The 24,510-nt window shown below is 41.1% G+C and overlaps 2 protein-coding genes across 3 annotated transcripts; both read left to right on the plus strand.

Moving 5' to 3' along the window:
• Window positions 1-3,264: 3,264 nt before the first annotated feature.
• On the plus strand, window positions 3,265-5,849 carry LOC309706321 (uncharacterized protein). 2 transcript variants are annotated; one of them, XM_082532732.1, is made up of 3 exons: window positions 3,265-3,351; window positions 3,692-3,832; window positions 3,970-5,849. In XM_082532732.1, the coding sequence occupies exon 3, from the start codon at window positions 4,639-4,641 to the stop codon at window positions 5,524-5,526; it is 888 nt and encodes a 295-aa protein (XP_082388858.1). In that variant the 5' UTR covers window positions 3,265-3,351; window positions 3,692-3,832; window positions 3,970-4,638; the 3' UTR covers window positions 5,527-5,849. The 2 variants fall into 2 exon arrangements, with proteins under 2 accessions (XP_082388858.1, XP_082388859.1); XM_082532733.1 differs by lacking the exon at window positions 3,692-3,832.
• Window positions 5,850-7,408: 1,559 nt separating this feature from the next.
• LOC309706322 (uncharacterized protein) lies at window positions 7,409-12,266 on the plus strand. The gene is made up of 9 exons (XM_082532734.1): window positions 7,409-7,457; window positions 7,844-7,957; window positions 8,074-8,210; window positions 8,316-8,334; window positions 9,999-10,098; window positions 10,216-10,475; window positions 10,566-10,752; window positions 10,925-11,052; window positions 11,139-12,266. The coding sequence occupies exons 3-9, from the start codon at window positions 8,170-8,172 to the stop codon at window positions 11,454-11,456; spliced, it is 1,053 nt and encodes a 350-aa protein (XP_082388860.1). The 5' UTR covers window positions 7,409-7,457; window positions 7,844-7,957; window positions 8,074-8,169; the 3' UTR covers window positions 11,457-12,266.
• The last annotated feature ends 12,244 nt before the right edge of the window (window positions 12,267-24,510 follow it).

A 24,510-nucleotide genomic window follows, 5' to 3' on the forward strand; every position in this document is an offset into this window, starting at 1 on the left:
CTAAAGAAGACCAGTGGCCTGGTCAGTCTCCAGACCTCAGTCCTATTTAAAAACTCGGTGGAGGAGCTGGAGTATGGAGTTGCCAAACAGCAAGAAACCAAAAGGATTTAGAAGGTTTTTAGGAGTTTGCCAAACTCCCTCCTGGTGTCCAACTGCAAGAAACATCGTACCACTGTGCTAGCCAACAAGGGATTCTCCATTGAAGTGCTACATCATGTTTTCCCAGGGGATCAAATTATCTCAGTGAAAATCAGTTTTTAAGACTTTTATGTGATGTTGTTTTTTTTCTGGACTTTTGGTTCATATTCTGTCTTTCTCAGGTAAAATGAAACTACCATGAATATTAGTGAGCAAACTTATAAATTCATCAGGGGATCAAAGAAGTATTTCCCCCACTGTAAATCCTGGGTTAAACTTTTTCTTTGCAGCAAAGTGATGAATATCCACCACTTACTCATTCCCTGGGCATGACAAACTCCCATATTATCAAATTCCCAGGGTATTAATTAATGCCGTTTTGTCAAAGCTAAAGCTCTGTCTCATTTACACAGAAGGGTCGTTTGGCAGCAGTGTGTGACGTTGGGTTATGGGGCCTTTAACTCATTATTTTTTTCTATGTGTAGAGTTACTTTTTTTGAATGTACATATTTTAGGCCAAACCACAATCATATCCTACACCTAACAAAGCAGACTTTCATGCATAAACCTAACCAACAAGTGAAAGTGCAAGTAAAAGCATGTGGAAACAAACTCTTAGAGCTCATGACAATATTTGATAATGCCAATGTTGCACAAAAAGCCTCATTTGACAAAACACCATTAATCATCGCTCAAGAATGAGAATGTGTTGGTTTGTCATGGCCATTGTGTCAAGGAAGATATGTACCTCACAAAGACTCACAATTAGAAGCACTGAAGATAGAAGGGTGGTAAATCACAAGTCTGTGAACTAGGAAACCATGGTTGTGTCTTAAAAGGATATTTGATCTTTCCTTTCAACCAAACCTTTTCTTTTCAACTTTTAAACTGCTCAGTCAGGCTTGAATATCAGCCTGAACTTTTTTATTTAAAAAAAAAAAAAAATTCTTTCTCAGTGACAGCTGGTTACACTTTTCCTCTTCTGGTGCGCTGTTCCTAACACCTAAAAACCAGTTTGATTTTTGGGTGGTCAGACAGAACAGTTTTTATCCTATAGTTCAAATAAAATCTTTGGTTTAATATTTCAGGTACTCCACAACATGTCCACACCTAGTGAACACTTGTAAAAAAGCACTTTTAGGTGTGGCCTAGTATGTAACTGATGTGATCTTGCCACATCTCGTGGCAACAACAGCTTTGCCACTACAAATGCATCACAACATTTCTTGTGCTCTGTATGCTCAGACCTCCACCTCTTTTATGTGAGTAGCGACTGAACGCTTGATTCAGAGCATGTCTTACCTCAGTGTGGTGTGGCATGGATCATATCTGTTATTAACCTCTGTCTCTCTTCCACAGCATGTCTTTCATCCTGTCTTCCTTCTCTCACCACAACCGGTCGCAGCAGATGGCCCCGCCCCTCCCTGAGCCTGGTTCTGCCGGAGGTTTCTTCCTGTTAAAAGGGAGTTTTTCCTTCCCACTGTCGCCAAAGTGCTTGCTCATAGGGGGTCATATGATTGTTGGGTTTTTCTCTGTATCTATGAAGCGCCTTGAGGCGACTTTTGTTGTGATTTGGCGCTATATAAATAAAATTGAATTGAATTGAATTGGTGTTGCAGTGGTTAGCACCGTCTCCTCACAGTGTGTTCTTGGGACAAATCTGTTGGCTTGTGCGTTTCTGTGTGAAGTTAGCTTGTTCTCCATGTGCCTTCATGGGTTTTCACCCACAGTCCACTTGGGATACTGTGATTATCAAGAAAGTTAATAATCCCCCAAAGTAAAGCTATGGGAAATTATTTTTACACTCAAATCCTTACAAATTATATATATTTTGTGAAGCAGCTGATCTTGAAATGAATGGCCACTTTACATCTACATTACATTTATGTGTTTGTAAATTCTGTATGTAAGACTGTATATGTATAAGAAGAACTACACAGTAAATTTCCCAGTGTTAAATCAGCAGTGTATTTACTCTAATAGAGTCATTATAACAACAGCTGGAGCAAAACGCCCCCCAGTGTGGGTGATGATTCCTGGAGTTAAAAGAGACAGTGTCAACGTTACTCTAGAAAGCTCCTCCCACCACAGACTGGTTTTCAAACCAAGAGGATTTTTCACGACACCATTTTCTTCACATCAGTTGCAGGGTAAGTTGTTCATATTTACTTATTAAACCAACAATTCGACATTTTAAGCACAGGTAGCACGTTAAAATAAGGTTACATTCCTTTTGTCCATGTTTATTATATATTTCATTTTGTACCAGAAGCAAATGTGACACTATCTGTATGCTAATGTAAGGTTGTTAATTAGCTAAAAAAGTTGACTGATATCAGTGTTGGACTGTAAGGCTTGTTATCAAAATTTATTTCAGTGTGTAGTGGTGATTGTGTTGTGTTCTAGCATGTTCGAAATTCCATTAAATGAAACCCTCCATGTGTTGGGATCTACATATTAACATTAGCTAGCTAACTAGCATTTTGGCTAACCTCAGTGCGCGGGCAATTCGCTAGTTATTATTAAATTTTAAATCACCTAACTCAAGCATTAACTAATTAAAATTGTACACTAAATGTTACATCTTTCTTTTTTTCTTTTTTTGATACCTAGGTACCAGATATAGAGGTCGTTTTTAGTAAGGTTATTGTCTTATTTTAACTCGGCTGTCTTCAGCGATTTTACAGTTACAGGATTACAACCAGCAGGTGTTATAAGCTTGATAAAATATCCAAAATGTCCAGGATTCAGTTTTTAATGCATTTTTTAGTAGTTTGAATTTAAGATGACAGCGTTTGTATTTATTGTGAGTTGATGGTATTGACAAAAGTTACCCTGCTGCTTTCCATTTTGGTTACCAGACTGTTCAGTATGTTAAACTAAAGATGAACAAAATACTGACTCCCTAGTGCTAAGTTAGGTCAGACAAATGGTAAAAAGTAGTAGTTATTATTTTAGTTTTGTATTGAGGATTATATCTTGACACCTTGTTACACTGACATAAAAGTAACATACAGTGTAAGAAATCCCATTGCAAGGCTGTTTATGGGACTGTTTTAATATTCACATTTTCTGTTTACTGTAGTTCAATGAAGAGCACTGACTATAAGAAATTACTGTCTACAGGAAGCATGCTGCTTAAAGCAAAACTCGGAGGTGTGCAGAAATTTGTTAGAGTATCTGAGCCAAGCCTTAAGGAGTTTTTGATTGCCGGTAAGAAACCAACATTGTATTAAAAAGGTGTACAAGAGGCTTTAAGTTCTTTTTGTTATTTAGTCTCGTCAAACTGCATTTTATGATTAATTGAAAATGATCTGTGTTTTGGAAGCATCTTAGTTATGAATGTATATTTAGTGGGGGGGGAAACTGCATAATGTGAGTGTCACTCCTTTTAATCTACCACTTATCAAGCATGTTAGTGGCGCTTAATAATTTAGCCTTTGTTTATCTGACTCATTTTTGAAAGAGTATCTTGAAATGATCTTTATTTTAAGCTACAAAACATTAAATGTCATGTCTTTTTGTTTACACAAACTTGTGTGCTTGTTTCCAGCATTTGCAAAGTTTGGTGCGCCAGCCGTAACAGAAGGAGTGAAAGTTTTTGATAGTTCAGGGACTGAGTTGGATGAGGATGTTTTTGAGGATATAGTAACAGATCCCTCAACCGGGGTACTAACCATCAAATATGAAACAGGTTTGTTTGAGTGATTTGTGTTTCATTGGATGTCTTTTTTTTTTTAGTGTCATTATTACATTGTTTAATCAAAGAGTGTATAAAATGAGTCTATGGAGGGACCATGTAAACTAATTTGTTTTGCTTCTATTTTTAAGGTCTGGAAACATCTGTTGCAGAAGTGTCTCCTGAGCGGTTCTGTCACGGCTGCCGAGGCGAGCCGTGTGGAGTTGGAAGAAGGACCCAAGATGCAGGCAGTGGATGAGATACCGGTGGTTTTATTTACAGAGGTGTAGTGGCAAACAAACAGTGGGGCATAACAAATAACTAAAGACACCTAAACTGGGAGAACTAAAAATAACAGACCTGGGAGCATATGACAACGGGATGAGAAGCAGAGAGACGCAGACGAGGAACAGGACACCGTGGAACACAGGGTAACGCAGACTGACACGGAGTTACACAGACGAACCGGCAACAGGCAGGAGAACACACAGGGCTTAAATACACACACCAGTAATCAGGGGATGAGAGACAGGAGGGCAACACAGCTGGGAGGAATCTGGGCTGACGGGACAGGGGAAACGTAAACTGATCACACTCACATACGACGCGGACCTTCACAATAAAACAGGAAACTCAGACACATGGAACCAGACAAGACATTGAACTAAACAGACAGATTCACAAACAGATGGGGTGACACCATAGACAGAGACACAGACTCAAAGGCAGACCAAATATAACACACAGAACTCAAACAATAATAATCATCATCATAAACTAGAAAATGATAACTAAAAGCGCTGGGTCACCGACCCAGGACCATGACAGTACCCCCCCCTCAAGGGCTGGCTCCAGACAGCCCAGCAGAAACACAAAAACGGACCAAAACCAAAAAAGAAAAGCACCCGACCAGGGTGGGCGGAGGGGGCCCAGGACGGAGGGACAGAGTCCAAAAAGGCCCAGATGGTCAAGTTCAGGAGGCCGACCATGCGAATGGCAGCGGGGCAGGTCCCGATGCCGGCCACGCAGTAGGCAGTGGCGTGGAAACAGTTCTGGGGGCCGACCGTGCGGACGGCAACAGCGGCGTGGAAACAGTTCTGGGGGCCGACCGTGCGGACGGCAACAGCGGCGTGGAAACAAGTCCGGAGGCCGGCCACGCGGAAGGCAGTGGCGGCGTTCAGGAGGGCGTCCACGGTGGCGGAGATGCCCAACAAGCGGCCAGGCAGATGACCGACGATGTGGAGGTGGTAGTAGGGGACCTGAAGGCTGCGTGGCCCCTGCAGCCCCAGGTGAAGCGGAGGCTGGACCAGACGAGGCGGAAGCTGATGAGGAGGCTGGACCAGACGAGGCGGACGCTGATGAGGAGGCTGGACCAGACGAGGCTGAAGCAGAAGCGGAGGCTGGACCAGGCGAGGCTGAAGCAGAAGCGGAGGCTGGACCAGGCGAGGCTGAATCAGAAGCAGAGGCTGGACCAGGCGAGGCAGCAGCTGATGAGGAGGCTGAAGCTGGGCCAGGCGAAGCAGCTGATGAGGAGGCTGAAGCCGGACCAGGCGAAGCAGCTGATGCTGAAGCAGAAGCCGGACCAGGCGATGCTGATGAGGATGCTGGAGCCGGACCAGGCGACCAATAATACTGTCCTGTCCACTCACCACAGCTGGCCGCTCGGAAATCCCCAGGTCCAACTGTGGCGAGGAGCGTCGGCAGCGTGAGCGCCGTTTCCCCCTTGAAGGCTGGGTTGACGGGCCGGGCAGAACATCCTCTGTCGGACCGGGCAGTGAAGCATGAGTTGCAGGGTGGGTGGTAGCAGCCGGGGGGTGAAGACGGAGTCCGTTCAGAATGAAATTCTGTGCGAGCGGGTGAAGTGAGCTGAGCAGCCAGGGGAGACCAGAAACCAAGCGCTATAGCCGATTAGCCACGGCTTGGCGAAATTCTCTCCCCTCGTGCTCCAGCCACGCGTTAATTACACTCAACAAAAATATAAACGCAACACCTTTGTTACTGCTCCCATTCCCCATGGGATGGACGTAGAGACCTAAAATTCATTCCAGATACACAATATAACCATCCCTCCCAAACAGTGGTCACAAATCAGTCCAAATGTGTGGTAGTGGGCACATCTGCTATATTGAGATAATCCATCCCACCTCACAGGTGTGCCACATCAGGATGCTGATCTGACATCATGAGTAGTGCACAGGTGTACCTCAGACTGCCCACAACAAAAGGCCACCCTGGAATGTGCAGTTTTTTTGCGCTATTGGGGGTCTGGGGACCCAGAACCGGTCAGTATCTGGTGTGACCACCATTTGCCTCATGCAGTGCAACACATCGTCGCATGGAGTCTATCAGATTGTCAATTGTGGCCTGTGGAATGTTGGTCCACTCCACTTCAATGGCTGTGCGAGGTTGTTGGATATTCGTGGGAACTGGTACACGCTGTCGTATACACCGGTCAAGCACATCCCGAACATGCTCAATGGGTGACATGTCCGGTGAGTATGCTGGCCATGCAAGAACTGGGACATTCTCAGCTGCCATCTGCCCTGAACAATGTGAACCATGATTCATCCGTGAAGCGCACACCTCTCCAACGTGCCAGACGCCATCGAATGTGAGCATTTGCCCACACAAGTCTGTTACGGCGACGAGCTGGAGTCAGGTCAAGACCCCGATGAGGATGACGGGCATGCAGTTGAGCGTCCCTGAGACGGTTTCTGACAGTTTGTGCAGAAATTGTTTGGTTGTGCAAACCAATTGTTCCAGCAGCTGTCTGGGTGGCTGGTCTCAGACGATCTTGGAGGTGAACCTGCTGGATGTGGAGGTCCTGGGCTGGTGTGGTTACACGAGGTCTGCGGTTGTGAGGCCGGTTGGATGTGCTGCCATATTCTCTGAAATGCCTGTGGAGACGGCTTATGGTTGAGAAATGAACATTCAATGCACGGGCGACAGATCTGGTTGACATTCCTGCTGTCAGCATGCCAATTGCACGCTCCCTCATTGCTTGTGGCATCTGTGGCATTTTGCTGTGAGACAAAACTGCACATTCCAGGGTGGCCTTTTGTTGTGGGCAGTCTGAGGTACACCTGTGCACTACTCATGATGTCAGATCAGCATCCTGATGTGGCACACCTGTGAGGTGGGATGGATTATCTCAATATAGCAGATGTGCCCACTACCACACATTTGGACTGATTTGTGACCACTGTTTGGGAGGGATGGTTATATTGTGTATCTGGAATGAATTTTAGGTCTCTACGTCCATCCCATGGGGAATGGGAGCAGTAACAAAGGTGTTGCGTTTATATTTTTGTTGAGTGTAATTTGTCCACGGAGTAAACAATGTCCTCCCGGAGCTCCTTGGGCGGGTTGAATGCTGCTGGGTCCATAGTGGCCGGTTCGTACTGTCACGGCTGCCGAGGCGAGCCGTGTGGAGTTGGAAGAAGGACCCAAGATGCAGGCAGTGGATGAGATACCGGTGGTTTTATTTACAGAGGTGTAGTGGCAAACAAACAGTGGGGCATAACAAATAACTAAAGACACCTAAACTGGGAGAACTAAAAATAACAGACCTGGGAGCATATGACAACGGGATGAGAAGCAGAGAGACGCAGACGAGGAACAGGACACCGTGGAACACAGGGTAACGCAGACTGACACGGAGTTACACAGACGAACCGGCAACAGGCAGGAGAACACACAGGGCTTAAATACACACACCAGTAATCAGGGGATGAGAGACAGGAGGGCAACACAGCTGGGAGGAATCTGGGCTGACGGGACAGGGGAAACGTAAACTGATCACACTCACATACGACGCGGACCTTCACAATAAAACAGGAAACTCAGACACATGGAACCAGACAAGACATTGAACTAAACAGACAGATTCACAAACAGATGGGGTGACACCATAGACAGAGACACAGACTCAAAGGCAGACCAAATATAACACACAGAACTCAAACAATAATAATCATCATCATAAACTAGAAAATGATAACTAAAAGCGCTGGGTCACCGACCCAGGACCATGACAGGTTCCAGTTATCATCGCCACATTCATCAGATTCACAGGATACGGTCATCCTTTCAGACAGCCCTTTGAGGAAACGTCAGAAGCTGGATGCAGAAGCTAAGCAAGTAAGAGTTAACAGATTTCCACATTCTTCTAATAGTGTCTTTTTTGTTTGTAGTTTAAGTGTTCTGAACTGTAGTGGTTATATCAACATGTAGAATGTTTTTATTGTGTTTTCCAGTTGGTGGAATCCATTCTCACAATCAAACCTGGTGGAGAACGTATAATAAATGAGTACAATCGGACCAAGTCCCTGGTGGATGAAACCAGAAGAAAAATGGTCAACATACTGGTAGCTGACATGACAGAAAAAAATGGGTAATTTATTTCTGGCCCTGTGATTTTTACTATCATTTTCAAATTATTTTAAATCTCTATTAATTCCAGCGAAGCTGACTAGTTCTTTTCCTTTTGATCTTGCAGTACATCACCACCACGGCAGGTAAAAGAAATGTATGCCAGAGGAATTGTAACCTTTTTCCCTTACCTCAGTGACCCGTACTTAGGGCTGGGCCATATTATACCGTTCACGGTAATACCGGTATAATGTTAGGCAACGATAGGAAAATAAAATATCGCGATAGAATGGGAGTAAAACGCGCATGCGCAGTGCCTTTGTTTTCATACGCACATGGCCGATTGTTGAGGAACCAGAATTGGTTTGTAAAAATGGTGCAACTTCCGTGATGTGGAACTGGTTTGGTGTTTGTCCGTCAGATACACGACAAAGCACATTTTTTTGCAGAACATGCAAGCGGCCGTTGTTATTGTCGTATTTGTCGGACTAAGATGCTCTTAAATCTGGGAGTAATCTGGGTCCTAAACTCCGTATATTTGACTTCAGGTCAAACAACACTGCAGCATCACTGAGAGTTGAAAACTGTCTAAATTCTTTCATCTTTAATAAAACGATCAGCATTGCTGCTTTACCAGGTGTAACTATGAAGTTTAACTTCCAGGCATCCATGAAAACAAAATGTATTACATTTAACGGAGTTAGAAGTTAGCAGGAAGCTAGCGGAAGTTAGCTCGCTAGTTTCGCTAGTTACCTAAGCATGATATTGCATGTTCTGACTGAGATTTCTGAAAAAAATCAAACGTACAGCTCTGCTATCACTTCCAACATAAATGAAGACAGGAAACTAAACAGCAGTGACGTTTGTAGGGTTACTGAAGTTGGGCTAGCTGGTATATAATGATGTGCTACGTGATCGCTAGCGACACAGCTATGTTAGCATAACATAAACAGTGAAGCTGGAGGACGAACACTAACACTTTTCCACTTATAAAAGTTAACGTGAAGGCTCCTCATGGTTAGAGACAAATGCAATCGCATGGCAGGATGCTGTAAACGGACCAAACTTCAGTCAGGAGAACAACTGAGATAATCCATCCACAATACGAGGTTAGTCATTAATATACTGCAACAACATGGGAATAGAGCAGCTGCCAGAGAATTCAACATTAATGAATCAATGGTACAGAAGTGGAGGAAGCAAGAAGAATGAGTTTAATAAAGTTTGATTTATCTGACTGCTTTGTTTCGCTTAATGTGCCTTATAATCCCGTGCACCTTATGGTCCGAAAAATGCGTACTGCACACACTGCAGTTTAATGTTGCAAAGCACCTCTTTTTAACTTCAGTGGATATTATACATGGTTATGCTCAGGATATGTCAGCCCATTTCTACTGGAAATGCCTTTGGGTTAAACTTTCAGCAAGAAATTTGCATTTGCACTGTTACATTTTTATAAAGCTTTAATGTACATAAAAACCAGCTTCTTGTTTAAGTGAAAATAAATGGAAGGTTGTCTTTTTGCGCTAGTAATGTTGTGGAGTTGTATTTTGTCTCGCATCAATTATATCGTCAGTTATATCGTTATCGCAAATTTTCAAATATATATCGTGATAAATATTTTTGGCCATATCGCCCTGCTCTACCCGTACTCAAAAAATGGCTATGTAAGTAGCTAACAGCAATAACTGATACAACTAAAATCAAAATTTTAAATCCTGCCAAAATGTATGTCCTTATCAACTGTTCATGGTCACATAACTTACTGATAAATTAATAAACAAAATGTCTGTATATGTCACTCTCCAAGGAACATTATTATGATGGCGAGAGTGGCACTGGGTACTTGGCCTGGAGGATTAAAACCATACAGAGATGCACTGCTAAAGAGAGGCGATTAACATCTGGAGGTAACACTTATAATTCAGTGGAAACGTATAATACAGTTCCAAATTGTGGTTCTGTATTAATAATGGTTATCAAATGTTATTATTAGTTTTGATAAAGTTGTATTTCATATTGTCTAGCACCAGGAGATGGATCATTGGGTGAAGACCAGTGTGGAGGACCAACTGTCAGACGAGAGTTGCAGTTTGTTACAGAGAACGTGCTGAGTGAGGATGAGTGCAAGGAAGCAATCTCTCTGATGAAACATTCAGCTGATGAAGACACAGTCAAGAAGAAGATGAAGTTGACATTTGTTTATCGACACAACATGGTCCTTGACCCCCTGCTGTCAAGCAACATACTGTCTGTGTTTCCACGTTTCAAAGATATCAAAGGCTTGGTGAATATTTTTCATTACGTTGACAATGTAAACACATTTTATTTTTTGCAGATAGCAGATATAATTCTCTGTTCTCTATCCCTGTTACAGATCGAACAGGATTTTGTACTGATGTTTGGTGAGGATGTATCAGGCAGGTTGCTGGAGAGGTGGCCAACAACATTCAAAAGAAAGATTATCCAACAAGGCAGAAAGCTTCCTTCTACCAGTGACCTGGAAGAACTCTTGCTGGCAGCTGACTCTCCTGAGGATGCCACTGAAGTTAATGCTGACATTGGTGAGCTGTTATTTCTTTAATTAGAACATTCACAGGATATATAATGTTTGTCACAGAACAGCTGTCCTTTTGTATTTTGGGTCTACTCAAACATTTTGTCAATGCAGATGCATTGAAATTTGTTATTGATGAGGATGATTCAACTTTATTAAAAACAAATGTATTTTTTCAGGCTGGGACAGTGACCTCTCAGCGATTCTATTGCTATTACATTTGATTCCACCATCTGGTCAGGGTCGGAAGAGACCAGGAACGGTGTCAGCTTCTCAAGCAGAAAGGCATCTTGTGGTCTTCAAGAAGGTTTGTTTCTTTTCTATTTTTATGGTATGAATTACCAGTTTAAGAAACACTTGATTCTTATTGCCTGTCTGTATTTGTCTTTTCAGACTGGAACAAATATCCAAGAGCACCTTGATGCCATCACTACCAGCACTCAACCCTACCTCCTGGCTGTTGGGGTGAAAAAGCATGACATCCACCAGTTCTTCATTATTCTTGACAAGAATGCCATACCATGCAAGTCTACCTCTTCACTTGGTGCTTTTGATGAACTGTTTAAAGCACATTTTGTGTTTGGCACATCTTACAACACCATGCTTCACAACATGTACACGTTCATCCAAACCACTGTGTACAATATAGATGTTGGCAAAATCAAAGAAAGTCCCAGAGTTGCTGAAATAAGGACAAGGTTGCTTCGTTAGGGCTTGAAGGTTAATTCTCCATCATGAAGTGTTTTGTCTGTCAAGCTGAGTTTACTGGTTCAAACATGCTTGTTAGGCATTTACGGTTAGTCCATGGTTACTTACCTGGAAGAAACCTTCGCCTTAAATGTGCCCAGCGTGACTGTGGCTGTGTGTTTGGCACTTTTTCAGGTTTTAGAAAACATTTAAATACCAAACACCTTAACTATTTCGACCAACAGGCTGACACTGATGTTAATTTACAGCCTGATGTGGCAGTTAAAGAAGTTAGCACTACAGGGCAGGTGGTGTCAACTAATGTAGAAGAAACACCCACAACATCTGAAATGTTGAAAAGTTCAAATAAGAGCACTTTGGATATGTGTGCCTCTACTGTTGCACAGCTCAGGGCAGCTGGATTAAGCCAATCTACTGTGAATAGTTTTGTCTCCTCAATGGAGGAAGTGTTTTTTGAGATTCATACTCAGGCTAAAGATGCAGCTTTACAGAGCTTACCTTCACAGGACACTTCAAGTAAAAAGAAATTAGAGCAGTCATTCAAAAACTTTGAAAACCCATTCACACTGTTAAATTCAGAAGCTAAACGAAATAGGCACTTTAAACAAAAATGGGCAACTGTTGAACCTGTTGAAATGGTGCTTGGCACAAGATTTGACAGTAGAAGAAACAAGATCACAGGGACTTTTGATCAAGTCATTGTAACCGATAGGTTTGCATATGTTCCTATTTTGGAAACACTGAAAACTATCTTTCAAAACCACCATGTTGTCGACATGTTCAAGTCAAGGAATATGTCCAGAGAAGGTGTGTATGCAGTAGAGCAGGGCGATATGGCCAAAAATATTTATCACGATATATATTTGAAAATTTGCGATAACGATATAACCGACGATATAATTGATGCGAGACAAAATACAACTCCACAACATTACTAGCGCAAAAAGACAACCTTCAATTTATTTTCACTTAAACAAGAAGCTGGTTTTTATGTACATTAAAGCTTTATAAAAATGTAACAGTGCAAATGCAAATTGCTTGCTGAAAGTTTAACCAAAAGGCATTTCCAGTAGAAATGGGCTGACATATCCTGAGCATAACCATGTATAATATCCACTGAAGTTAAAAAGAGGTGCTTTGCAACATTAAACTGCAGTGTGCAGTACGTATTTTTCGGACCATAAGGTGCACGGGATTATAAGGCACATTAAGCGAAACAAAGCAGTCAGATAAATCAAACTTTATTAAACTCATTCTTCTTGCTTCCTCCACTTCTGTACCATTGATTCATTAATGTTGAATTCTCTGGCAGCTGCTCTATTCCCATGTTGTTGCAGTATATTAATGACTAACCTCGTATTGTGGATGGATTATCTCAGTTGTTCTCCTGACTGAAGTTTGGTCCGTTTACAGTATCCTGCCATGCGATTGCATTTGTCTCTAACCATGAAGAACCTTCACGTTAACTTTTATAAGTGGAAAAGTGTTAGTGTTCGTCCTCCAGCTTCACCGTTTATGTTATGCTAACATAGCTGTGTCGCTAGCGATCACGTAGCACATCATTATATACCAGCTAGCCCAACTTCAGTAACCCTACAAACATCACTGCTGTTTAGTTTCCTGTCTTCATTTATGTTGGAAGTGATAGCAGAGCTGTACGTTTGATTTTTTTCAGAAATCTCTCCGTCAGAACGTGCTATATCATGCTTAGGTAACTAGCGAAACTAGCGAGCTAACTTCCGCTAGCTTCCTGCTAACTTCTAACTCCGTTAAATGTAATAACTTTTGTTTTCATGGATGCCTGGAAGTTAAACTTTATAGTTACACCTGGTAAAGCAGCAATGCTGATCGTTTTATTAAAGATGAAAGAATTTAGACAGTTTTTAACTCTAAGTGATGCTGCAGTGTTGTTTGACCTGAAGCATACGGAGTTTAGGACCCAGATTACTCCCAGATTTAAGAGCATCTTAATCCGACAAATATGACAATAACAACGGCCGCTTGCATGTTCTGCAAAAAAATGTGCTTTGTTGTGTATCTGACGGACAAACACCAAACCAGTTCCACATCACGGAAGTTGCACCATTTTTACAAACCAATTCTGGTTCATCTGTTTCACTCAACAATCGGCCATGTGCGTATGAAAACAAAGGCACTGCGCATGCGCGTTTTACTCCCATTCTATCGCGATATTTCATTTTCCTATCGTTGCCTAACATTATACCGGTATTACCGTGAACGGTATAATATGGCCCAGCCCTAGTATGCAGACTTAATCGATGCTGCCTATGTTAAAAGATGTCCCCTATTTTCTGCAGAAAAAGATGCCTTACAAATTCAACTGTTTTATGATGACTTTGAAACGGCAAATCCCCTGGGCTCTAAAAAGGGTGTACATAAATTAGGTGCAATATACTTTACACTAAGGAATTTTCCTCCAATCTTTAATTCGTTGTTGGTCAATATTCATTTGTGTGCTCTTTTTCATGCACAAGACTCAAAGCGTTATGGCTTTAATTCAATCCTTGAGCCACTTGTCAATGATCTGAAAGTTCTTGAGACAGAGGGACTGAAACTTCCCATGTTTAAACACTTGGTTCATGGCACTGTAATCCAGTTCACTGGGGACAATCTTGGCTTGCATAGTCTGTTTGGGTTCGTGGAGTCATTTGCAGCTCGATATTGTTGTCGTTTTTGTCTGCTTGAGAAGGATTGTTTTCAAAGTGTGTTCTGTGAAGATGATTCTGGTGTTGCACTAAGAACTCTTGATATGCATAAGCAGCACTGTGAAAGTGTACAAAGAGATCCTACGCTACCTCATGTATGTGGTGTGAAACGCACTTGTCTCTTGAATTCACTTAAATATTTCAACACAGCCAACAATTTTTCTGTAGATATCATGCATGACATTTTGGAGGGAATTGCTCAGTTAGAGGTGAAACTTGTGCTGCTGTACATTCAGGAGAACTTCCTAAGTGCTGAACAACTTGCTGGTAGAATACATGCCTTTGACTATGGCTTCAATCAGCAGCGAAATCGCCCACCAAGGGTAAAGTTGTTTGATGGCAGTAATGATTTAGGACTAAATGCAATTCAATCTTGGTGCTTATTGCGTAATGTACCTTTGATGTTTGGCGATTTGGTACAGGTGGGTGATAGCTACTGGCATCTTCTACTTCTGCTTCTACAAATTGTCAATATTGTGTTTTCACCAGTGCTGTCAGAAGGTATGACCATCTACCTCAAACATTTAATTATTGATCATCATCAGCTCTTTAAGCAGTTATTTCCTACACTCAGTCTCCTACCAAAGCATCACTTCATGATACATTACCCTCGCAGTATACGAAATATTGGCCCAATTCTGCACATGTGGTGCATGCGTTACGAAGCCAAACATAACTTCTTTAAGAAGCAATTAAAAAGCTTTAAAAACATTACAATGACATTGGCCAAGAAACACCAAAGTTGTATGGCCATGTATTGGGAGTCTTTTAGCCTCGAAAGATTAGCTTTAGGACCAGGAAAGATGGTGACACTTGGAGAGCTGAAAGAAGGTCCAGAAATTGCTTTAAAATTTGGAGCTGCGTTGTCTACCAGTGTTTTTTCAGCTAAGTGGATAAAACATCATGGTACAGAGTACCGCCCTGACTTTATCATCTGTACAGAGGTAGTGTCTGAGATTCCAGTGTTTTATAAGATCAAAAGTATTGTTGTGAAAGATGACATTGCATTGCTCTGTGGAAAACTGATGGAAACCCTGTGTTTTGATGACCATTATCATGCATTTAAGGTCAGAATGCACCCCAATATGGTGCTGAAGGTGTTGAACATAAAAGAGCTGTGTTACTTCAAACCATTTGATCTTCAAATGAAGTATGGCACTTCTGATTCCTCCCTGTATGTGGTTCCATATTGTCATTTTATGCCGAACTAAATTCATTGTTTTAAAGTGTTTTATGACTGTTTTTGTGTGTGTAGTGTTTTATGTACACTACATGAGATGTTTTAATATTTTGAGCCTGACATCAAAATAAAGCTGTTAAACGTATTATCTAGTTGTGGTTTTTGCTTACTTGTTTTATATTTTAAAGCATTATTAGAAACCAGGTTTTCATGCTGGAAGAGGAAGAGTTTTAGTAACACTACTTGGTGTAAAATTAATTTAAAATTTTACTCTATGAGAGCTAATTTTTCACAAGAAAAAGTGTACAAATAACACAGTATAGAGTAACATCAACTCTCATCAGAGTTATTTGAACCCCCAGTGTTAACTTGAAATAACTCAATTCAGTGTTAAAAATCAGTGGAATTTTACTCAAATAGAGTTAATTTATCACTATGTTAGAGTAAATAATATGACACTACTAGTAGTGTTAGGTTCATTTAACACTCTGCGGTGTTACTCAGTGTTAAATTTTTACTCTATTTAGAGTTAATTTTACTCTAAAATTTTAACACTATAGAAAGAGTTGATTTAACACCAATTCCGAATGGGACCAAATAGACTCGGGACCAGTGTTAAATTTAACTCTTTAAGTGTTATTTTAACACTCCGAATTTTACTGTGTACAGACAGTAGTTGTTAACCTGGCCTCTGACCGATCTGTATGGAAATATTATTCCTAATGAGCCACATGTGTGATTTGACACCAGAAGCCCTTCTTGATGCAGCTCCATTTACCCGGGCTTGAGACCATCACTGGGATTTCATTGGCTTTTGCATTAATAAGCAGGTGAACAGGTGTACCTAACAAAGGTGCCTGTAAGTATATAATGTTGGTAATTGCAAGGACTTTTTAATTTTTCCTTTTTGAAAGCTAACAACAGGGTTGAAGTTAATACCAATATTTTAACGCAATCTAGGTCCACAGTGCAGCTATTGCACCGTTCATTAACATGTCATTCAAAAGTATTAGGTGGAGCATTTTAGTATTTAGCAGTGACAAATGATGGCGCTCCAAAAGGTATTCATATAAAACTATTTGTGTGTGTGTATATATAGGACCTAGAGAAGTAGGTGTGAAAAGCCCTGTAAGGTATCTTCAAGCGAATAAAAGACGCCATTCCCAAGGACAAAGAGTCTAAATAAACAATGCTTTACAGAGGGTATGTTGACTTTTCCACAACAAGAGTGCTCAGCTTCCCCACAGTGTCATTTTTCATTTTTCTTATCTTCTGCACCTTGAAGGCTGCCACAGAGGAGAAGTCGGCATAGCAGCGCTCCAGGAAGGCTTCACTGGTCTCCAGAGAAAAAGTCTTCGTTTAGTATTGAACAGTCCAGTAACCATGTCTTTGAGCTGTGTCTGAGGCCATTGCCTGCTCTCTGAAATTTCCAATTGTGAGTTTTGTGGGGAAATGTTCCTAGTATCTCTGTGGATATCAATACTTTTCTTCCAGACGCCGTCTGGGCTTTGAATGGCTTGCCCACAAATGTCATGAAATTGAAATTCTCCAGGAATCTGTTGACAGTCGATTTAAGGAAGTAGGAAAAAAAACGCATGAAAAAGAAAAAGATTTGTCAGGGCTGTTCACTGTTTTATGCAGCTGACACTGGGGAAATGGGGAACACCTTATTTGCTGTGGGGTGGGATTTTGCTTTTGGTGACAATTTTCACAGTTTTAGGTTTTGCGCATCTAAGTAAGCCTGAACCACTTGATAAAAGCAGAAAAAGCTTATGCTGCTCTTATCTGCAAAACCGGATTATATATAGAGAGAGTGAGATATATATCTAGACGTATAAGCAGCATTTTCTTATTCGCTGTTGTTAACTTATTGTCTAACAACACAGCATTATGTACTCCATACACCAACATGACTTTATCCTTTAAACGCTGTTTGTTTTTTTGCAGATCATCTCCTGGCAGTTTCTGTAAAAATGGATGTACAATACAGCTTTTATGTTTCAGCTCGGTGTGTTGAAAAGCCCCACTGACTTTTCTGTATGTGAATGTTTCATCTCTGACCCTCTTTCAGATAGCAGAGGCTAAAGGACAGCAGAAAGAGGATCAACGACATTTCCCCTGCATTCACACTGAGTACACTCTTTCCAGCGTGTAGGAAATCTATTTTTAACTTGTCTTTCATAAGAAAGGACACGCAAAGAGTGAAAGACATTGTCAGACCTTAAAGAAACCCGTTTCTTTAAAGAAGACTGGGCGGCTTTGTTGGAATCGTCATATCCAATGACCTATTTGACATTTAGGTTTGAGAACTTTATTCCACACGATATTTGATGCAAGTTTCTTTTTCCCCCTTTTCTCCATGAGAGATTTTTTTTCTTTTCTGCAAGTTTAAAAAAGAAGAAATATGCACATATATTTGCGTCAGTGCTGAATCACTGATTTGTCATCGAGCGGTGAAAAGAGCAATAAGAGCCACAGCTAAATTAACCAAGCACTCAGTGGCCCCGGGGCACATGTGTCAGGCTTTTCTTTAACTATGCACAAAACTTGAAAATCCCTGACTTCATTCTGTTCTGAAAAATGTTACTATTCCCTCATTATGTCCATCAGAAACATCTCTTGACGGACTCCCTTGTGGTGTAAAACATTTGGCAGCGTGGCCCAGCGCTGCTGTCACTCACATTTAGAAGAAGAAAACAAAAACCTGCCCTGAAACAGCAGTTTTGGTTACTAATAATGCAATAAATTTAGATCAACTTTGTGCTGACATCAGGGGACAGTCCATTTTAAAGCTAAACTAAATACGGTTTATTTTTAATGGATATAATTACTATATATAATATGAAAGGTGTTTCTTGTTTTAATGAACTGATGTTATCAGGTGAGCTAAAAGAGACGATTGCCAAAGATCGGCGCTAGGCTTGTGGTTCTTTCATGGCTGGGTTAAGATGGTTGGAATGTGGACATACTGGGAAAAGGACAGTAAACAGAAGAAATGATGAAAAGAGAAAGATCACAGAGGAAGTTTATGATAAAGTGAGAGAGGACAGAGAGTTGGGATGATGGGATATGGTGAGTTGAAGGCAGATGATCCACAGTAGAGACCCCTAAAGGGAATAGAAGAAAAAGTGACATGCAGTGACTTTCACAGAAAGGCAGACAGAGAAGATGAAACGTACCTTTTCATGATTTTGTGCTTCCTGTCTTTTATTCTTTATATGTTGCCAACCTCATGGACCTTCTGCATTCTTCCTGGGCACACTCCTTTCTGCCTGAAGAATTGCAAAATATTAATACTACTTTTTTTAAAGCATTCCTTTAGTAAAAGTAGCAACACCACAATACAGAAACACCTCATTACTGATTATATTATGTATTAATACATTTTACTCAAAGCGTCATAAGTAAATGTACTTACTCTGCAGATAAAAGTCCATCAGTGTGAAAGTCAAAGTCAACTTTATTGTCAGTGCTGCCATACATGCAGGACACACACAGGATCAAAGTATTATCCATGGTCAGTTCATCGATCAACATTACCGCTGCAGATGTTTATAGCTGAGCTCAGTGTAAGAGTTCTATTAGCTCACATGTGTACCAGAGGCAATAACCAGCTGTAGCCACAAGATTGCAGTAATTAAAGAACTGATGCAAACATGTAAGAAGCTGTTTGAAATGACAAGTGAGAGATTGATGTCTAATGTCTAGATTTCACTGGACAAGCACTGCTTGGCTTGCTTGCCCTGACAGAACGCTGTTGGGTGGAAGCCAAAAGAGAGCCAAAAGACAGTAAACACTTGCATGTGTCACGGTCTGACCGCGTGGATTGTATGAGGAGAACCCAATTGCTGACACAGGCGAGGAGACGCAATAAACACGAACAAAAAAACCAGCCTTTATTTGGGGCTGATACTCAAGCATACAAAATAAAGCAAAAGGCTAACAGGGTGACAACTAAACTAAAACCTACACTGGAAAGAAACTAAATTATGATTACCATGATGTGAACATAATGCTAAACAGGTACATGTAAGGAACTATGGCGCGAAAAAACATGAAATGTGAACATGGACATGAAAATTACAAGAAGCTGACGTGACGGGAAGAAACACAGACGACGTGACGAGGAACCAATGGAAACACACAGACTAAATACACAAGAGGTGATGAGGGGAAGGGAAACACATGGGGAAACAGCTGACAAAAATTAATATGATGACACCACAGGAGAAAGTGAAACTAAAACAATGAACACAGAACACAAAGACCCCTTCAAAATAAAACAGGAAGCCTAACAGGACACAGACATGACACAAGACAGACTAATGCACACAGACTCCACACGACACACCGACAATGGAGACTTAAACGCCGGCATACAGAAGGTAAAACACTGAGGACAAGGCAGACCATATAATGAAGAGAATAGGAACAGACTCATAACTAAGAATACAAAGAATAACCTAAACTAGACTCAAAACTCAAGGGAACCTGATAATAATACAAGAACTTAACATCTTTTCCACATACAGTGGGGCAAAAAAGTATTTAGTCAGCCACCGATTGTGCAAGTTCCCCCACTTAAAATGATGACAGAGGTCAGTAATTTGCACCAGAGGTACACTTCAACTGTGAGAGACAGAATGTGAAAAAAAATCCATGAATCCACATGGTAGGATTTGTAAAGAATTTATTCGTAAATCAGGGTGGAAAATAAGTATTTGGTCACCTCAAACAAGGAAAATCTCTGGCTCTCACAGACCTGTAACGTCTTCTGTAAGAAGCTTTTCTGTCTCACTCGTTACCTGTATGAATGGCACCTGTTTGAACTCATCATCTGTATAAAAGACACCTGTCCACAGCCTCAAACAGTCAGACTCCAAACTCCGCCATGGCCAAGACCAAAGAGCTTTCGAAGGACACCAGGAAAAGTATTGTAGACCTGCACCAGACTGGGAAGAGTGAATCTACAATAGGCAAGCAGCTTGGTGTGAAAAAATCAACTGTGGGAGCAATCATCAGAAAATGGAAGACATACAAGACCACTGATAATCTCCCTCGATCTGGGGCTCCACGCAAGATCTCATCCCGTGGGGTCAAAATGATCATGAGAACGGTGAGCAAAGATCCCAGAACCACACGGGGGGACCTGGTGAATGACCTGCAGAGAGCTGGGACCTAAGTAACAAAGGTCACCATCAGTAACACACTACAACGGCAGGGAATCAAATCCCGCAGTGCCAGATGTGTTCCGCTGCTGAAGCCAGTGCATGTCCAGGCCCGTCTGAAGTTTGCCAGAGAGCACATGGATGATACAGCAGAGGATTGGGAGAATGTCATGTGGTCAGATGAAACCAAAGTAGAACTTTTTGGTATAAACTCAACTCGTCGTGTTTGGAGGAAGAAGAATACTGAGTTGCATCCCAAGAACACCATACCTACTGTGAAGCATGGGGGTGGAAACATCATGCTATGGGGCTGTTTTTCTGCCAAGGGGACAGGACGACTGATCCGTGTTAAGGACAGAATGAATGGGGCCATGTATCGTGAGATTTTGAGCCAAAACCTCCTTCCATCAGTGAGAACTTTGAAGATGAAACGAGGCTGGGTCTTCCAACATGACAATGATCCAAAACACACCGCCCGGGCAACAAAGGAGTGGCTCCGTAAGAAGCATTTGAAAGTCCTGGAGTGGCCTAGCCAGTCTCCAGACCTCAACCCCATAGAAAATCTGTAGCGGGGGTTGAAAGTCCGTGTTGCTCGGCGACAGCCCCAAAACATCACTGCTCTCGAGAAGATCTGCATGGAGGAATGGGCCAAAATACCAGCTACTGTGTGTGCAAACCTGGTAAAGACCTATAGTAAACGTTTGACCTCTGTTATTGCCAACAAAGGTTATGTTACAAAGTATTGAGTTGTATTTTTGTTATTGACCAAATACTTATTTTCCACCCTGATTTACGAATAAATTCTTTACAAATCCTACCATGTGAATTCATGGATTTTTTTTTCACATTCTGTCTCTCACAGTTGAAGTGTACCTCTGGTGCAAATTACTGACCTCTGTCATCATTTTAAGTGGGGGAACTTGCACAATCGGTGGCTGACTAAATACTTTTTTGCCCCACTGTACCTAAGAAATAACAAATAAAACAATAAACTCAAAGTGCTGGGTCACAGACCGAGCCCCTGACAGCATGAATCCAATGGACAGAAACACAACTCCTGATCAATGCTAATGTGCATCCATATCTCTTGGAGGTATGTGTAATGTAGCAGGCATGTGTTTGCTATTTTTTAAATATTACCATAACTTCCCATTTCCATAACGCAATTCTAAAAAGCATGATTTATCAGTTTTGACTGGGTGTTATTGTTGCCACACAGTGAACTCAGTATAGTTGAAAGGATTTTGTTTCTATTCCAGAAGAAAGAACACATTACTCACCAGATGAATGACATTTATAACTATAAATGTTAATAACTTAAAATCAAGCCTTTATTAAAAGTCTATTAAGTCTTTGTTCATATGAGATCAGTAGGAGTTTGCCAAACTTTAGGGGAAAAGGAGCTGAGCTGAGACATGTATGTGATAATCTGTCGTGGTGCTGTACAAAGCCAAATTTATGAAACATGTTATTGAGTATGGCTATAAACATCATGTGTTTTACTGATGTTAATAGCCTTCACTATTAGCCTGCACTTCTATTGCTCACAGGAACCACAGGTTTTATTGGCTCTCGGAAAGTTTTGTTGTTTTCTTCTTCAAAATCATGAAGCAGCCACCACTGCAGTAGATTTTGAATTGTTTCCACATACACTATGGGTGATAAAAACAAGAAACAAGCACTGCTCTTTGACCACTGGTGGAAAAACCACTGGTAGAAAAACTCTAATAGTTTCCAAAGCTACTGGAACAGAGGCTAATCTGGCCATGACCCCATGACTGGAAGTAACGGCTGCAGCCAGATTGTCACGAAATTCATTTTTAGCCTTTACAAAGCATCGTTTACTTTATATTCATTGTTCAACCACTTGACAAGTCTTACTTTGCTGGTTTGATGGCTTTGCAGAATCATAAAAGTGGCAAGAGAAGGACAGTTAAATATTATATTTTATTCAACGTGTCCCATTATCTCTCTAAATCCTGTTGATCCTCTACCCCACTGGTAAATTGTGTATATTTCTGTCTGCTCCATGTAGGAATGAAAAAAGGAATAAAACTCCAATACAGAGACTCCTCTGATGATTGGCTCTGAGTTGAGTTCAGCCACCCATTGTTCACCCATAATCCAGGAAAGCTATTAAGGTGTTAAAATATGTACTACTAGAGACTGTTTATGATCATCCAGTTTACTGTGCTGGGAATTTTGTATTTGCTCTTTTTCTTTAAAATAAGCAAAGCAGGCGAGAATCACAGGTCTCATAATACTTGACATCAAGTAGACTCAGCGTCTGTCCTCAGTGAAAGAGTACTTTTGTTTGAGTCCAGTCACATTTTTATTGGTTTATTTTGAAGAAGAAGAAGCCATTTAAAGTCCTACTTTCATTATATATATCTTTATATCTGTATTTCTTTTTCATTCGGTTGTAACAATACCTTGTTCTGACATCATTTCAAACACTAAATTGGTAGATGTCATTATGGTATTTTACGTAGGTTGCATTTCTTTCAGGAATGCATGTTCTGTCTTGGCCTGCTGCCGCTTTGACCCACTGAGAACAGAAATGGATGGATGGAAAGATGGTTGTTAAAACTGTCAAATCCCCACTTTCACCAGTTGTGGCAACACTTTACTCACTTGGGATATGGTTTTTGAATTGCACAAAAACAACTTAAGCTTTTGGAGTGTGTAGAGGGAAAAGCTGTCAAAAAACACTTGCTATCACCTCGTGTAGACTGAACTCTTGCAGATGGCATGAAAAACAGATTTTCTACAGAACAAGCACTATAAGAGGCGTATAAAACAAGGTTTCGAATACGTTGCCATTGCATCATGAAAAGTGAAAGAGCTGAAAATAGTAGAAGGAACTTTTATGTAGAAACTCAGTTGTGATTTAATGTTAAAAAACCTCTAATATTTCACTTGATAAGAAAACATAACCTTGCTTCACCTCTCCATGAAGTTGCTGCTCATCAGTTAGTCTTGTTCTAGCCTGCAGTGTTAGGTTGTGCAGCTGAAATAATAAGTGACCAGAAGTTAGAGCAGCCATCTAGTAGCTGGCAGGTTGGTCCCTGTTCAGATGCTGGCATATTTGAATTTTATATGATCCAAAAATAAGCATCATACACATCGGACACACTGTGATGTGCGGTCACATTTATTTATTTATTTATATTTTGGAATCAAACCACCAACCTTCCGGCTAGTAGTTGACCTGCTCTACCACCTGAGCTACAGCCACCCTGACAGAATTTGAAAACAATAATATGATGCAGCTTGCAGGAAGCAGCATGTGTAAGTGTAAGTAAAAGAAGGGTGTTTTCCATCTTCCTTTTCCAAAGAGCAACTGTCAGTGATAACAGACTTTCAAATTTGCAGTGTGGATCTTCTGAATCAAGGTGCAGCAGCATTACAATAGTACTAGTACAATGGAAGTGACACAGCACCATACCTGCTTCATGCCCTGGAGGACGGGGCTGTGGCCCCCCCACACCCTCTAGCAGATCATTACATGAAGGAACCTTTTAAAAACAAGCGCGTCCATGCTCACAGGTGTACACACGGGTGCTCACACACACAAACTACACCCTCAAAGCACACTGTGCGCTGTCGATCCTACGTGCTGCACAATAATGTTTAATATGTAGTATTTACTGTTATATTCTCATATATCATCGTGATGTTGTTTATTCTATTGCTCTTGTTTTCTTCTGCTTGTTTTCTTTTTTCATTCTCAACAGGTGAAATTAAAAAAGTATCTACTGTTATCTATTGTTAGCTAGTTTATTGTGATGGTGTTGTTTTTATTATGTTGCTCTTTGTTGTTTGTTTTCTCTTCTGGTTTTTTATCTCCATACAGGTGATCCAGGTGTTTTGTTTGTTTTTCTTTTTTTTTTCTTCCCTCCTTTCCCCTCTATCTCTTTCTTGGCCTTCAGACAACAATTCTGATGGCTAAAGATCCAAACGGGACAGGAAAAAAAAAGAAG

This window comes from Aulonocara stuartgranti, assembly GCF_965226115.1.
Source record: "Aulonocara stuartgranti genome assembly, chromosome: 5".
Taxonomy (NCBI): domain Eukaryota; kingdom Metazoa; phylum Chordata; class Actinopteri; order Cichliformes; family Cichlidae; genus Aulonocara; species Aulonocara stuartgranti.